At 43.8% G+C, this 17430-nt stretch overlaps 1 protein-coding gene across 1 annotated transcript; it reads left to right on the top strand.

The window, feature by feature from the left end:
* Positions 1–568: 568 nt before the first annotated feature.
* Positions 569–15713, top strand: LOC121198590 (serine/threonine-protein kinase SBK1-like). The gene is made up of 4 exons (XM_041062843.1): positions 569–765; positions 9294–9530; positions 12196–12398; positions 13372–15713. The coding sequence occupies exons 1-4, from the start codon at positions 747–749 to the stop codon at positions 14185–14187; spliced, it is 1275 nt and encodes a 424-aa protein (XP_040918777.1). The 5' UTR covers positions 569–746; the 3' UTR covers positions 14188–15713.
* The last annotated feature ends 1717 nt before the right edge of the window (positions 15714–17430 follow it).

Below are 17430 nucleotides of genomic sequence, written 5' to 3'. Positions count from 1 at the left end.
GGTTCCTCCTTTTGTCAGTTTAACAAAGATTAAAGCTGCCAGGAACCCAAAATACAGGAAAAATGACACAGGCAGCTATAAAAATGTACAATTATCAAAGATCAGTTTGAGGTTGTAAAAAATAGTGTCACTATTTCTACAAACAAAAACAGCATAAAGGTGTAAGAAATAAAACTTACAATGCTACTAAAACTATTTTCATGTAATGTTGTTTAAGTCAAACTTTTTCATTGAAAGTCCATGAATACAAACTGAAAATAAACAAAACCTGTTCATTGCATTCACCAATGAATACACGCACTCCAGCTGCTGAAAACAAGACCAAAAAAAAAAACCCAGACCATAATCATTTTAATCTCATGCCTAAAAACAAACCGGTTCCTCTGCTCTTCCCTTTAAACTTCTCAGGGCTCAGTTGAAGCTGTAAATACCTACAGTACTTGAAGGCGTCGTCGCTCTGCGCTCTGATTGGACGTCGGAGGCGGTGGGCGGGTCCGCCGGCGGAGTGCGGAGACAATAGAGAGCGGCTCCGGACAGTGTGACAGACAGCGGAGGTCCCTGCCGAGGTTTCAGCTTCAGGCTCCGCTTCAGGCTCAGCATCAGGCTCAGCTTCTCTCTGCGCCGCTGAGGATTTAAAACAGAAACAAGAACAAAAACAAAAAACAAACAAACAAGCGATTCAAGGACCTGCGACGTTTCCTGCGCCGGCCGAAGACTCAGGTGTTGTCTGGATGGATTGATGCTGCATGCTGCTCAGTTGGAAAGGTAAGACCAGGTCCGCAACCGAACCAGTGGACCGCTGATTAAACCCCAGTGTGTGTCTTTGTACACGGACCCTCGGATTGTGTTTTGTGTCTCGCTGCCTTTTCTTGTGCATTTCTTCGCTGCTGTTGTTGGAAACCATCACACCAGACTGCTGTTGTGTTTACCAGCCAGCAGTGTTTGGCCCCTGAGGGTTTCACACCCTTAGTTATCCTCATTCAAAGCTGTGTTTATTTATTTTTAAATACAGTTGTGAGTCAAGTCTTAAATTCTCACACACAATAGAAAAGTTGCAGCGTGTGAGGAAACACGGAGCAGAACAATGGAGCTGCTGTGTGAAGCCATTGTGTCCCAGCTACACATGTGTAATCAGTGAACCTCTGCTTTTGTTGCTGGCATTTGTAAATTTATTGCCCACGCGTTGTGCATTCGTGCACGTTTGTGTACATGCTCACGTGTACACACTCCAGCACTGCCATGGCTTCACATGCACTGCAGTTATAATGGACATAAAGCAGGCTTTGTGTCTGCAGAGCTGATCACCCCTCACGTCTTTGTGTAGCAGGTTTTTCTGACTCCCCGGCCGTAAACAGTGACACTGACCTCAGCTCTCGGTGAAGGATGACAGGCTCTGGATGCTTTCGTTTACCCTTAATGGTGTTTGTTTTTAGTGGGAGCTCGCTTCATCTTGTGGGAAATGGCACAAAAAAAAACCATTTGGTGTCTCAGATTGGGCTGCAGAGACCGTTCTGTCATCGGCTGCTGAGAGCTGAAGCGGTTGGTCGTTAACTGATTGGTCCACAGACAGAAAAGTGATCTGCAGATATTTTTATAATCAAGCAAAAGACCTTTTTGTAATTTCAGCTTCTTTTGTTTTTGTTGTTTAAGCTGAATTTGTTTCTGTTTTGGACTTTAGTTTCTCTCACTTGAGAAGCTAGAGCCGCAGAACATTTAGCATTTTTCTCTGGAACATTGACGACAATGATGAGTTGACTGACAAAAGAACTGTCAGCAACTGATCATCCATCAGCCCTTTTAATCGTTTTCAAAGCAAATCAAGGAAAACTTACCAAAAATTCTCTGGTTTAAGTTTCTGAAATGCAACTTACTGACTCACCTCAGGCTCTGGGAAGCTTCACAGACTATATGATTAGTCGATTAATCAATTAAAAAACAATTGACAGATTAAGAAACAATGAAAACAAAGTTTGTTGCAGCCCTGTTTGCCTGGGACATTCAGTTAGCTGCAGCTAATAAAGGTTTTCACTTCAGACGGCAGGAGAAGAAATTAAGGTCCTGTGGCTTCAGGTGTTTGGAGAGGTACATTTCACACCTTTACCTTTTTGGGTTTTGGAGATTTGTTGGAACAAAACAAGACATTTGAAGACGTCACAGAGGGGAAGTCCGTGTTTTGAATTCTTCATAGAGCGTAAGATAAATCGATTCATCATTGTATATTAACGGTGAGTGAAAATAATCATTAGTCGCAGCCCTACAGCTGAAACACTGAGCTGTCTGTCTGGTTTTCTCATTGCACTGATGCACGCACAGCAGCACAGCAGACAGTGGGAAGACAGTCTGACAAGAAGAGAGACAGAGATTAAAGCAGACAAAAGGGGGTAACGTTACCGACTGTAGCGTGGGGTTCACAGCAGCAGAAATGGGGTTGGCATTAAAGCAGCGGCCCAGTGATGTGCCGCCGAGCGTGCAGGCACAAAGCCCCAGTGTTTGAAGATGCTGTAGGCCGAGCCAGTTAAAGCCCGGCCGCTTTGATGTGCTCCACGGCTCCGTGAGCGCCGTGGGAGCCGACCGCCGAGCCCCATCGGCGGACCCTGAGCCTCGGGCCGCCACACAGGGAGACACGTCCACACACAGCGGGAGCACGAAGGCCGGAGCTGTGACGGCTGGCGGGGTGGAGTTTTACTTCTACAAACATTTCTAGAGGGAAGAGCTGCTCGTGGGGCAGAAATGATAACATTTCACAGCCCGGGTTAGCTCACTGGCACTGACATGAAAAGGTAAGAATGACAAAGGATGGAGCTGAAAGGCCGACAAAGGCTGGAACAGGAGAGGAAGCCTGCTCACTTTCTGTCAGCCGAAGGAAGAAAAATCAGCATTTTACAGGGTTTTCAGATGAATCTACTTTTTGTGTGGTTGGACTGGTAAAGGTGGTTTTGTTCAGCCTGTGATAATTTGGGCTGCAGATGGATGGAAATGAATCATCCCCTCCTCATCGGTGAGAAGTATGATTGAGACCGAGAGTTCACGGAGTTCAGCAGGCTCGGCTGACACACGCCGACTGATAACTGATGACCGACGAAAACCAAATGACATTTCAGTTCATTGCAACGAGACTGAAGCTTGGCACCGTTTTATAGCAGCATCTGTTTTCTTTAATATGTGAATGTCATTGTGACATTCAGCTGAAGAGAAAGCTCATTATTTTCATTATCAACTATCATTCTTTTTATTTTTCCAATTAATCGCTGGTCTAATAATCTTTATCGTCCAGAACCTGAAGATATTCAGTTTGAAAATATGACAAAGAAAAGTTGCTTGATAAGCGATTGATCGATTATCAGTCACTCTCCTGATGACAATACAACAACTCAGCTGTTAAACAACCTGCCAGACTGTCACAACTCAGAATCCAGGTCTGTTGAATCAGAGATCCTGACCTGCCTCTAATTTTACACCAGAGCAACATAAATATACCAATTAATTTTCCATTTATTTAAAAAATATCACAGATTATATATTTTGGATTCAAATCAGATTCACTTGCTAAGACTCTGATGTGAGAAGAGGAGGTGACAGGTCTTCCTTTAACACCGAGCTGCCCGCCCTCTGCTTTCTAACCGAGTGAGACGTGCACGGTCAGAGTTTATAAATCAAACGGCTCTGATTTCATTTCCTCCGCCCTGTCCTCACGTTGTGGACTCAGAGAAACAGATGCAGTCCGTCCTCCGCCGCTGTTCTCAGACAGGGTTGTGGAGGAGGGGATGCAGATGTGACAGGATGGCGTGAGCTACATTCATACTCATACACTCACACTAAACGATGCATGAATGGTTTCACAGGCACGAGTTCGTTCCCCTCTGAGTTATTAACTCTGCACTTTGTCCGTTTATATTGACACAGAAAGACTGTTAATCAAATTTGTAAGTCAACGAAACAAAAAGGTCGAGAGCCAGTTCGTCAAAAAATGGATGCTGATTGTTGGATGTGATTATTTCCACTACATTTTCAGTACAAGACATTTGCCTCGTAGCATTCATCCTCTGAAGACCAGAGACGTCGGCACTGAATTTCATGCTAATCCGTCCTATTGAGAGTCTGGAACCACAGGTGGACTGATCAAAGGAGCGGCCACAGATCCAGGCTGCTAGCGTGGCTGAAAACATGTTCTACAATGCAAATATTGTTACGGGTATAAATAAAATGCAGCGAGTTCCAAAGTTAGCATCTCCTGCTTCTTTTATGTTCAAGTGCACAAATTACTCCTAAAATTTAACCAGATAAAAGTTTCTGTAACTCTTTGTGTCTCTGAAATACTATTCCTGGGAGTCGAACTCAGCCTACGATGGTTGCACTTGTTCATTAAGTATTTTTCAGCCGGGTGCCATATTGATTTAACATTACAAATGATTAATTGGGTGCTGATGTTTTACAAGTCGATGTTGGCCTGAGCACAAATGGGATGGCAGAGGCTGTTTTTCCTGCAGTGCTTAATGTGTGTGTAGTTTTAAGTTTGCCAAACAACAGGGAGACAGTTACTCAGCACTTTTGTCAGGTTTGTCATGTTTGTCAGTCACATGTAGTATTAATATAGAGGAGTGAATTTTCAGGCATCTGCTGAGTCCAAAGCTTCTCTGTTGCTTTGTCTGAGTTTCTGGTTTCGTGAGTTTCTGTGGTGGATCTGAGGGACCAGGGACACGATAGCAGCATATCAGTGACGGTCCGGGGGCCATGAATAGATTTATAAACATGTACGATGACCTTAAACTCTAAACTAACTGGAAGTAGCTGCGGGTACAGCCTGCTCTGTGTTCTTTGTTCCAGTTAAAACTCCGGCAGCGATATTCTGTACAAGCTGAAATTGATTTACTGATGTTTTGGGGATACCTGAGAGCACTGCATCGCAGCAGCTGAAGTGTGCTTTAAATAAAAGCTTGCACAGGCTCGTCTTTGTGAAGGGGAGAAAGAAATGTACTGACCTTTTATTCATGTTCCTTTTCTGTGACTAGAAAATGTGAGCAGTCAGTCACAAATACATTTCTTGCCTATGGTGTGGGTTTATACTCTTTATTTAAAGGCTTGAAGCAGAGTCACAGAGTCACTACATGTGTTTTTATTCTCAGAATATGATGAGCCACTCGTAAGTGCCATCACTTTGCATATGAGTTGTACTGTGGATGCACAGACAACTGTCACTGGATTTATCTGATGCTGAAGAAATCACGAAAATGTCATGATCCTCAGGCAAGTTCTGCCGTTATTAGGACCATCTCTGTTTCCATCGATTTCTAAGCAGATTTATTGATGTTTATTCATGATAGACATCTGAGATAACGACATCTTCAGGACGTATAAATCACACTGAATCTAAAAATATGTGAATCATATTTGTGTGTCCAGATGTGACTCAGTTATGACTCAGTTTTTTTTATTTATTTCGTTTTTTTTTTTTACACAAACTATGTTACTCTGTGCTTACGGGTTGTGAATTATGAACAGTTTCTGTTTTTTCTCCTCCGGGCCAATAACTAGAACCTCAGCTTTACCCTGACGCATCTGGAGGAAGGAAATGTCTTTATTGAATTTCCCCGTTGTGGGATGAATAAAGTCTATCTTATCTTATAAGGCCAACAAAGAGGCCTCAGATCTTCAGGATCAACAGCTATATAGAATTATGAGTCATCAGCATAGCGATTAAAATCAGTTTGTCCTTGCAAATGATGCCTCTTCGTTGTAAAAAAAAATAATGTCTGAGAAGTAGTGGAGGACCTGGAGTTGAACGTTGTCAGACTCTGGAAAATATATTGTTGTTGTTGCTGCAGGAAGATGAATGAAAGGTGATCAACACTGTGTGAGCTTATCGCCTCTGTGCTAGTTTTTCCATCAGCAGGTGTTCCCACAGTCAGACTGTGCCTCCACTTCCTGTGCGGTGCAGTGGACAGGTAACATTAGCGGGGAGGAGCAGAAGTGGAGGAGAGTGATTCAGTGGCGGTGCTTCGAGGCAGATTGGCCGAGTTCCATCTGCGCTTTGATTACAGTCAAGTGTTTCAGTGAAAAGAAAGGCAGGAGGCCGGTCTCATCCCCCTCGTCCAGGAGGCAAACGGGGCTTGGCGCTCCTCGAGGCCCTCTGGGGAGCAGCCGTGGCACTGATACGCTGAGCAGCAGCGCTGGGGCTGCTGGGAGCCGCAGCAAACAGAAGATGCTTCTAATTAGCGCTGGTTGTGACTTCTTTCATCTCCAGGCTCTTTGATACGACGGCAGCGTGAGAGCACACATGAACGTGTACTGATGCTCAGGAGGCTGACAGGAAGAAGCCGAGTGTGAAACTGTACATGCTGCATGAAAACACGTCAAGGTTTTAGTGGTTAAATGAGGCCACGAATAAATCAAGGCAGCAGCGAGCACGTTGTCACACTAAGGTGATGCAGTCAACAGTCAACAAAACGGTGTTGACTGTTGAAAGATGAAGTTTTAGCAACGTCCGAGATCCTGAACACGACGGGCTCACCATCGTTTGAGTTCAAAAAACTCAATCAACTGATTTTAATCTTTTAAAAAGAGTTAAAAATGTAGATAAGAAATATGAGGAGTTGAGCGCATCGAGATAAACAGCTGGTGGCGCTAATTCTCCAGTCAGATGCTGTTAAGCTTTAGTAGAAGAAGAAGGTGCAACAAAATGGAAAATTTGGGAACATTTGGGAACAGTCGCCCCATCTGTCCACTCATATCGAATGTTAAAGTCTCGTGTAAGTTTCCACCATAGACCGTATATATACACAAACCGGTGTATGGACTCACTTCAGATAAAAAGCGACATAAAATTGATGTAAAAATCAGGTTCAAACGAATCTGATCCTTTTCAGAAAGCAGTATTAAAACAGTGAGCTCTCTGTGTGACGCACGAACAAAGAGACGAGCCACAGAGAACCCAACCCTATCCCCCCGTCTCTCAAACCTGCCGGTGTCATTTGAAAATGCCGAACACAGGAGAGATGCATCGCTCTCCCTGCTCTTTTGAAATCCAATCAGAGGTGTCTGAGCAGCGACTCTTTGTGCTTGCGGACACAAAACCCATTTTCATTTGTTGTGCAGATAATGTGCACACTCTGATGCTGCAGCAGTGACGCGAGGCTGTGCAGACAAACTGGACAGAACGGGTCATTATGTGGAGAAGAGCTGGAAGTTTAATTAAAAATCTAATCAGAAATCCAGAATATAAAAGGAAGAGGCTGTGTGTGTTCATCTGTGAACAGCAGGTACTTTTTCTCAGCCAGAGTGTGTTTGCAGCTCCAAACACACTCTGGCTGTCTCATCCACTGTGTTTTATTGACCTTGTCAGAGGGATGCCGAGTGGACCGGTGATAGACAGCCAGTTGGCTCCTTTGGGTTCAGCTGACTCCTCATTTTTATCTGCTTGTCCTACTTTTAAGCTCAGCACATACTGTTTGTGTCCAGAGCCATTTTCCTCCACCGCTGTCACTGTAAGACGAACCAAGTGGCTTTAAGCTTTTGTAAATGTTTTATAAACGTTTTTACGTTTCGTATTTTCAGTATTTCCATCGTATCGTTCTTAAAGCTGTGATCCTGATTGATCGGTGTCCCCTGTGGTTACAAAACGCGTGTTGAGCAGCTGCTTTGTCAGAGGAGCAGCAGGTTTGTCTGTGTCTCATATTTGATGACTGATCACAGTCAGCACCAACCTCAGTGACAGTTACAGTGGCTTTCCTTAGAGAACTTCACAATAAAAGCCACCCCGTGTTTCTCCAGTTGAACACCTTTTAACGTGAAGCAGCGGCAGCAGCAGCGGCAGCGGCAGTAAGTTAATCCAGCTCAGGTGCAGAGGCAGTGAACTGTGAACGGTGGGGCTGAGCTCAGTCAGATTAAAGTACTGTAATAACATGCTGCATCGTTTTCCGTGAATGCCTCAGGTGTGAGTACGGACGGTTGTTTCAGATAAATGCTCACAAATCAGCCTTAAAACAGTATCTGTCAGGCCGATCGATATGTAGGTAATTAATGAATGTAAATAGGAAAAAAAAGGACATTGCTGAAAACATAAACTGCCATAAACAGAATCAAAAGAGAAGTCTGAGTATTTAATGTTTTAGATGAATTAAAAACTCAAAGCGCAGTCTCCTCGTCTGCAGTTCTTCCTGCTGAAACATACTGTATATTTTTGTTTGGTTTCACTGTTTTCACACGTCTTACTTGAGTTTTGTGTACACATTTCCCCGTCATGCACACTCACTCCGCAGACAGGAGCTGTCTCCAAGGCAGGCACAGATGGACCTGATGCACAGGATGTGGCTAGCATCCTGTCTCATTCAACACGTCCTCATCCCTGTTAATGAGAGATGGTACAATTCTGCTGCGCCATCAGGGCTGCGAAGTCCCTCCAGTCATTCCGAGACGTCGGCCGTCGTGGGTGACGGGCGGCGCAGGGTACAGCAGACGAGTGTTGTTTGGCTCCTTTTGGTAGCAGAAGGGGGAGGAAGGTGAGACAGATTCGCTGAGGATGGAAGTCAGCAGGCGCGACAGAGCAGAAACACGGCGGGTCAGAGGGAGGAGGATCGCTGATCAGGAGGACTGCTGATCGGCCGCAGAGGATCAGATCCACTTTTTTCACTCCTCACATCCAGTTCAGCTTGTTCACACTTTAATTTCCTGAACCTGATCCATCCTTCTCAGAGCCCGGCGTGTGTCAGCACGCATTGCTTTGATCCTCATTCACACCTGAGAGAAGTCTTCATGGTCTGCAGCTGATTATTTTCATTATCGATTCATCTGTTGAGTAGTTTTTACATTAGTGAAAGAAATGCTCCTCACAGCTTCAGAGTCCCAGGGTGATCTCCTCAAATGTTTAGCTTTGTTGTGTTTTGGACCAACAGTCTGAAACCTGCAGTTTACCCTCAGTTTATTTTGAATATATGTCGAAGAAAAGGAGCGGGAATCGGAGAACGTTTGAAAAACAATAAATCGATTATTTGCAGATTATTGGCACATCGTTGGGCTGTCTCTGCTCAGAACAGGTCCCAGTTGTTGCTCACAGTACAAACAAACTGTCCACACATTGTCCTTCATGAGCCCCGTGGATCAAAGGTTATGTAACAGGTTATTTGGCCTGGACTCAAAGGACATTATTCCCATGATGCTGATAACCACTCATATACATGTATGCACAGGACAATGGGTGCTCTCTGTGTACAGTGGAGGTCGTGTGGGAACGGGGTGTTGGGTGGATACTGTTCTAAATGGTGAACCTTACTTTCCTTCCTGCTCCTCCTGTTCTACAGGAACATCCGTCTCCAGACCAGCCCTCGGCCCCCGGCCCCCGGCCCCGGCCCGTCCCTCCACAAGAATGAACTCCTCGCCCCATGGCTCCCGCGCCTCCATCGACATCCTGGAGGACCTCCAGCTGATTGCCGCACAGAACCTGGAAAAACTGGACATCAACAAATACTATGAGGTCGTCCGTGAACTGGGCAAGGGCACCTACGGGAAAGTGGACCTGGTCATCCACAAAATCAGAGGTAACAATTAGAGCTGCAGCTAACGAGTATTTATCCTTTAAGTAAGAGTATTTACTCCTTTGGAGAAGCTGAAAAAAGTGAATTTCTGACAGAATAAATCAGCTAATTGACAAATAAATCATCAAATCATTTCAGCTGTAGAGTACTGGTCAGAAATCAAGGACTCTGCTTAAAAAAATATAAAATTATTATATATATATACACAAGATCCATCAGTGGAGAGTCCATGTGTCTTTGGATGGAGCAGGAGTTTCAGTTCGTCACCTCTCGCGGGTGGAAAAGATTCCCCAGACTCACCTGCAGGGCTGCAGCTGGAGAAAATGGGATGTCGATCACTTCTGTGGCTCTGCTTCGAGATTCACAGTGAATCATTTTACGTAACAACGGTCCAGTTTGCAGGTTCAAACACTTCCATTTCACTTTGGTACCACAGCACCTGCTGAGAGAATCAGAAATAATGGTGCTTTGTTTTCTCACTGCCTTTGCTCAAACACGTGGCCTGTGAACAGGTGAAGTGCTCTTATTCAGCTCTGAAGTGTTTACTTTATGAAATGAACTCTGAAAGCCAAATCTGAGGTAATGCACGATGCCTTTATGAAGTGATTTAGCTCAGATCCAGGATCCAGACTGCCTAAATTCACTACTTAACTAACAGAAAATGTGTTCAACCTCTTCACATTAAAAGCCAAAATGTTGACCATCTGCTCCGAGCCTCGTAATAGTCTCTTTTATGGAGCACAAAGCCGAAGCTTCGCTGCCCATTTAGAGTGGCTGCAGTCTGTCCCTGAGATGAATTCTGACCTTTTCTAGCCACTAAAATGTGCAGCCGAAGGATGCATGAAAAACCACGTGTAGCCGCGGTTTCATTATCTGCTCGTGTGTCACTGACATCTTTTCAGAGTCATCGCAGAGCCGGCGTGGCTTTAATCGCCTGCCCTCAAATTTCTAATGTTGCTCGGTATAAATGTCACGTTAGCTCAGGAAATGTATGGACTGAAGGCAAAGTCATTTCCGACCTTTGAATCATAATTGTGTGCAAATGCATTTTAGTGAAGCAGACAAGTCAGAGCTGAATCAGAGGAATTATAACTGTTAAGTAATGGACTCGGGTGCACCACTGAACAGGCCAACGAGCCAAGTGTTAACATTTCTTTTTGGAAAAGTCTTTACATGCTGGGTATGTACCAACCAGATCCAAAAACCTTGCTGATCTTTTGTTAAGGCTCAGTACAGTAACATTATGGGTCAGCAGGATTACAAATGTAGGTTATCTTTATCTTTATTTTCTGCCCAGAAACACTTAGGAATTGTAGTTTTACTAGAGTCAGCTGAGTTCCCCTGAACAGATGGTGTTTATCTTTGCATATTAGCCAGCAGGCAGACTTAACAAAGCAACTAATTTTCCATATAAAGATGAAACTACTGTAGCACAAGTAACACAAGGCGCCACTTGTCGGCTTCTGTGTGAATCAGATGTGTTTACATGAAGCTGCTTGGCCAGGAATGTTGTTATTTACACAGTCTTTGTGCTACAGTCCAGCTCTGAGAAAGCTGGACTGGACTTGCTGCTTGTGCATAAAGTCAGAGAGAGATCCTACATTTCATTATTTACTTTTAAGAGATGAAGTTGCCCAGAGGCCTGAGACGAAGCTTCATCCATTGGCATTATAACCATGTTGGTCTTTGTAGAGCCAGCTAATCATACATTCTGGGTACAACGGTGATGGGATAAATCTGCTTAGAAATCAGAGGAGAAAGGATGCTTCTTGCAGCTGCATAATTTTTTCATATAAGAAGAAGAGAATATTAATATAATATAAGAATATTTTTGATCTATGTATTTGTAAACGTCCCGTCACCGTGAGGGAAATTCCTCTTGCGTCTTGGCTCTACGAACAAACCTTGAGCCCCCTCTTGACCTTTCCTAAAGTGGCTGTTCACTGTAAAACGCACACAGCACTTTGCAGAGCTGATCCGGTGCTATTGGAAAAGTGTCCCCTCTCATCTCTGCTGACACACTGACTGCCGGTGCAGGAAGGGGCAGACGTGGCAGATCTCCAGGGTTATTGTCTGGGGTATTTATCCCGGCTTTCAGATTAGTTCTGGTAATTTCTCTCCCCTCTTGTTCTGGGCAGTAAGTGGCTGCTGAGGGGAGAGGAGGTGAGTCAAGCCTCTGAACCACGTCCTCACAAATTGCCTTTTTGTGTTCCCTCCACGACGACTAAATGTGCTTTTGTGCATCCTTTACATTATGATATCAAGTGAAATGATTTACTTCAGGGTAGAATGAGACTCTTTTCTTGTCTTTGGCTTTCTAATCTTATTACCAGCTCTCTGCGAGCTGTAAACATCAGTTTACTGCAAAATCCCCGACATGAAAGCAGATCAGCACCATCCTGGTCACTCTGTGGGAACATGACTGCTCAGGCAGAGGATCTGAAATACTTACACTGTAAATCTGCTGGAAAAAAACCATCAGGATTTAATTCAGTGACACTGGAGACTTTAATTATTCATGAAATTTGAAATGATTTTAGTTAAGTTTCTTGCATGCAATTAGGCGGCTGTGAAATAAATCCCCAAACACTTTAATGGGCTGGAAAAGAGCAAGACGTGAGGAATGAGATTGGAAGTTACGTAACCGTCTCCTGTCCTCGTTTTTCAGGCACAAAAATGGCCCTGAAGTTTTTGAGGAAGAAGACCACCAAGCTGAAGAGCTTTCTGAGAGAGTACAGCATCTCCCTTTACCTGTCGCCCTGCCCGTTCATCATCAACATGTACGGCATCGCCTTCGAAACCGACGAGTACTACATCTTCGCTCAGGAGTACGCTCTCGCCGGAGATCTGTTTGACATCATCCCTCCACAGGTGAGACGGGCCGAGACACAGGACTACAGAGGAAGTCCGAGCTGTAGGCGAAAGTAAACAAACCACCATGATCAAATGAATACATGACATCCTACACATTAAAATGTTAAACATGAGTTTACATGTGAGGCAGCAATGACAGTTTGTCTGTCGCCCACAACCCGGACACAGATATACACTTTAAAAAATGAGCTGCCAGCTGATGTTGCCATTACATCAAGTACATTTCTGTAAATATCTTCTTTATTTTATGTTAGCAAAAATAGAGTTCATTGTAACACAATCCAAATGATTATCTCTTAATCCCCCAAATATTGGAAAGTATTTTTAGACTGTCGTTTCCAGACAAGCTGCAGATGCATACACGCCGTGTTCCTTTGGATTACACATTGACATTCAGTGCTGTTTACTGCTGTGTTATTTTTTTTTTGTGCGTGACATTTAGTTGTCAGCTCTGAGGACAGTCATCGCTTCAGGTGCCAAAACACACAAATCTGCTGGACTTTAACTGTGAAGTGTTACTAACGTAACAGGGCAGTGAAGGCCTTTTTTTTATGTTACGACCAATCAGCTGTTTTTTGGAAAGAAAAAGTCCAAAATGCACCAAGCTTTAATTTTACGACTACATTACAGTGTGTTATAAACCGTTCATTGCATGTTTATATACTGCTTATTAAGGCTAAACAGAGGCGCTAATGGTTAAGTCTTGGGTCATTAGCAGGAAGCTAGCTCTTTAGTTAGCTAATGTTGCTAGCTTCGTAGCCAGGTTCAGATACTGTAATAAAAACGGGAACTCACTTATAAAAACATCGCTCTTTAGGGCAACTAGTGGTTAAAAACCCACAGGGTAACTTTTAACGAGTAACTACTCAGTCCAATTATCTGCCAACTGATGGTGACTACATGTTTTTACACCACCTGCGCAGCCGTGATGTATCTTCGCTCCGCGCTCACTGTTCTGCTCTCTGTTCAGGTGGGGCTCCCTGAGACGGTGGCGAAGCGCTGCGTCCACCAGGTGGCCATCGCCCTGGATTACCTGCACTGTAAGAAGCTGGTCCACAGGGACATCAAGCCCGAGAACGTCCTGATCTTTGACAAAGAGTGCAGAAAGGTCAAGCTGTCGGACTTTGGCATGACGCGGCGTGCCGGCTCTCCTGTGAAGCGCGTGAGCGGCACGATCCCGTACACGGCGCCCGAGCTGTGCGACACCTCGCGGCACGAGGGTTTCTGTGTGGACTACAGCACGGACGTGTGGGCGTTTGGCGTGCTGCTCTTCTGCATGCTGACGGGAAACTTCCCCTGGGAGAAGGCCATGCCGAACGATGCCTTCTACGAGGAGTTTGTCCGCTGGCAGCGTCGTCGGACGGGCACGGTGCCCTCGCAGTGGCGCCGCTTCACTGATGAAGCTCTACGAATGTTCCGCAGGCTCCTCTCCATCGAGCAGGAGCGCCGCTGCTCCGTCAAAGAGGTCTTCAGCTACTTCAACCAGTGCTGGATGTTGGACACGGAGAACGGGAACAGCGGCGGCGGGGGTTTAGCGAGCAGCGTTCCTCCTCTGGACATCAGCTCGTCCTCGTCTGAGGAAGACGTGTTAGTGGACAGACTGAAGCAGCAGAGCCTCTCACCTGCCTGTGTGGTGGCGAAGGGAAGCATCATGATGGACAGCCACTACTCCTCCATGTCCACCAACAGCTCTCCGTCCTCCACCGGCAGCTACGAGCGGGTCAACAGAGAGAACAGCGAAAGAGGACGCATCCTGGTGGCCACGCCCATCGAGATCTGCGTGTAGAGGCTGCTGATGACGCTGTACAGGTTACCTGCTCACCTGTGAGGCTGGTGTGAGCTGAAGATTAAGATGAAGATTTCTCCGAGATTGAGAAACAGGAGAAAAGGAGGAGGGAGGTGTAGCAACAGGTGCTTGGACACTATGGACAGTCTGACACACGCTGTAGCTTCACTGTGGATTTAATCATTTCTGATGAAGACGAACTCTGAGGAAATGACCAGTGAGACAATCACGCGCTGTGGCCTCCTGTATGTGGTCCAAACTTCAGTTACTGTAAAAGTAGAAGACATGAACTCACTGGACAAACTAGAGAAAACACAAACTGAAGGGAGAGCAAACAAACAAACAAACAAACAAACAAAACAACACAATCCACAAGCAATATGTTCAAATGTTTGGAATAACCCAATCACTGCAAAAACAATCTGTGAAGAAACAGGGGGAAGTGATTGTTTCTCAGTCAGATGATTTGTGCATAGAGGACTGATGGTACTGTTGTGTGTTTACTGTAGTGTACCATTTTCATGTTTGGTAGATATGTTTCTGTGAAGTGTGTGTTTTCTTATTTTTATTTGGAGTTAAATTATTTATTTATGTCAGATGCATATATTTATGATTTGTTTTATTGAACGGCATCAGAAATCCGACAGTTGCTTTTTTATTTTCTCTTTGAGAATTAAAAATTAAAATCATAAAAATTTGAATTACTTACAAAAAACAAACAAAAAAAATGTAGAAGCAGGCCATTTTGGCTTTCACGCACATTTTTCATTACAATATTCATCACCATGTTGTTGTTGTTGTGGTCTCCCATGAAAATAGATGTACGTAAACTGTTTTTCTCACCCAAACTGTCCTTTTCCTGTTTTCCTGCGATGCCTAAACCCACTGTACAGTAGCAACCAACAACACAAGTGGCTGAAAACACCTCATGGTCACCAGTAAGTGTAAACTGGGTATCTTCTTACTTTTCTAACCAGTCCTCCCATTAGACTGGGACCATTACTGAATACTACGGCAGCACAGTTAACAATGTGAACGGTCTAACACTTTTCTAACCATTTGTAAGGTGAATGAACTAAAAAAGTACATTTTCTTTGTGATCACATACAATTATCTACTTATTAACCTGATAAATAGGCGAAAAGCGTAAAATATACCATGAATTATTAGTCGCAGTTTATTAATTTTTCTACTTGCATGGTTAATAAAGAAAATGGAGCAATTAACAATTATCTAAAAGTCATATATCGGGATTTTTATTCTAAAAAAATAAGCAAGATCCTGGAAATATCCTTAACATTAAATCTACCGACTGACTAAAATCCTGTATGTGGTGACACGACTTGACATTTTACTGCCCTCTCTACCTTTTATTCCAGTTTTTTGCTGTCTAACTCATTCAAAAGCTAATGTGACACTGGATGGACGAATGTAGAAAACACAAAAATGTCTTTTGGATTTGGGGATTAAAATGTTTACGAAATCTTTCTCTTTTTTTGTTTTTCAGAAGTATTGCATGAATATTACTGTGGTGAAACTTTGTTCAAATAAACACGAGAAAAGAAAAAGTGGCCTCTGTCTTTTTTTTTTTGTTTGTTTCGTTAGGGGAGAAGATACAAGATGCCACTCTACTAGCTACTCAGCTACTAGCTAAGAAACTGTCTCCTACAGATCCACACAACAGCGAATTGTTGCTTTCACACTTTGGATTTTGTATAAATCAAACTACATAAAACACGTTACCTGTTGAGTTTTAACTGTGCTGAGAAGTGGATCTTGTTAACTTTGGACAGAGATGGCTAGCTGTTAGTCTGATAGGCTAATGTTAAGCTAACAGACTGCTAATAAAATACAGATACACAAAATGATGCAAAAACCACCACAAAGATGCAAAATGTCCTCAAAGAGACACAAAACCAACCACACAGAAATTCAAAACAGTCACAAAGAGACACAAAACAACTACAAAGAGATGTAAACAAACCTCAAACAGACACATAAACAGCACAGCTGCAGGCCATTTTGTGTCAGAATCAGCCCATAGGTTGACAGGTTGACTGCAAAGGGCTCAGATTACGGGCCAGAATTCAGGCTACAGGACGCACCATGCATCCTAGCACCCCCCTCCCCACCCCTCCACCCACCGGAACCTTTCTCTCAGTTCATTAAAAATGAAATAAAGCAGTTAGAAACAGAGCAGGACTCTGTTCTGTGAAACGACTCGATGCCAACTTCTCACTGTATTTGATCAAACTGCAGATTTAAAGTCAAGAGATCAACTCTTCAAAAAACTATAAAGACAGACAAAAACCTAGATTGTTTTATGCCTTAAATCAAGCTTTGCTGTATATCGGTCACATAATTATGCCCCAATAAACTCACAATGCCCCACGAAGCTGTAAAACCACTGAGGCATGTTTTTGGCTCGGCTGTAATGAGCAGCGTCTGCCTCCAAAGCTTCGCTGGAAGGTGAATTACATAACACTCCCACCCAGGAAGGACTGAATCTGATTTAATGTTACATTAAAAAACAAAAATCCATACATCAAGAGTAGATCAGCCAAAACCTTCCTTTTATGCAGCAGAACAAAAATTTAAACCCACTGTGCACATCACAAAGAAGCATTTTTACAGACTGATGAGAAAGAAAGAGAAGGGTGAAATTAATCTTCACAATGTCAACGAAACAAACTCAGTCTGCCTGGATAAAAAGGAACCAAGGGGCCAAAAAAAAAAACAAGTGCAGCTGAGCTGGAGAGCAAATCATCAAGCAACCCTGCATGTTCAGCATAGCAATTACAGCTGAGCTCTGCACTCACTGATCTCAGTGTCTCTCCCACCACCATGTTTACATATTCACCACCGGCACAGAAGCAGAGCAGAGAGTTCGGTGCTCAGACGCGTTTTATCAAAGAGCTGTGTGGTGTTTACGAAATAAAAGACACGAGGATGGAAACGGTGAGGTGACTCCAGGTTACCTCTTGTTTTGTTTTGTTTTCATTTTGCTTTCAGTAAAACACATTGAGGCGTGAGAATCACTCTCACAGTCAGAGCGGAAAAACGTTTTATTTTGTAGAACATTCGAAGGACTAAGTTTGAGCCAAGCAAACAGCAAAACGAGCTGGTCAGGTTCACCACTTTGATACAGACTGAAATATTTCAAGAATTATTAGATGCATTCCCATAAAATGTTTGTAAAGACATTCATGGTCCTCGGAGGATGAATCCTCATGCCTTTAGAAA

The sequence above is a fragment of the Toxotes jaculatrix genome, chromosome 18, assembly GCF_017976425.1.
Source record: "Toxotes jaculatrix isolate fToxJac2 chromosome 18, fToxJac2.pri, whole genome shotgun sequence".
Lineage (NCBI taxonomy): Eukaryota > Metazoa > Chordata > Actinopteri > Toxotidae > Toxotes > Toxotes jaculatrix.
The sequence above is the reverse complement of the archived record's forward strand: the minus strand, read 5'-3'. Positions and strand labels throughout refer to the sequence as shown.

Excerpts from the sequence above, each read along its gene's own strand:
- LOC121198590 (XM_041062843.1), top strand. Across the intron at positions 9,531-12,195 it reads GGTCATCCACAAAATCAGAG|GCACAAAAATGGCCCTGAAG; the intron begins GTAACAATTAGA and ends CTCGTTTTTCAG. Across the intron at positions 12,399-13,371 it reads TTGACATCATCCCTCCACAG|GTGGGGCTCCCTGAGACGGT; the intron begins GTGAGACGGGCC and ends CTCTCTGTTCAG.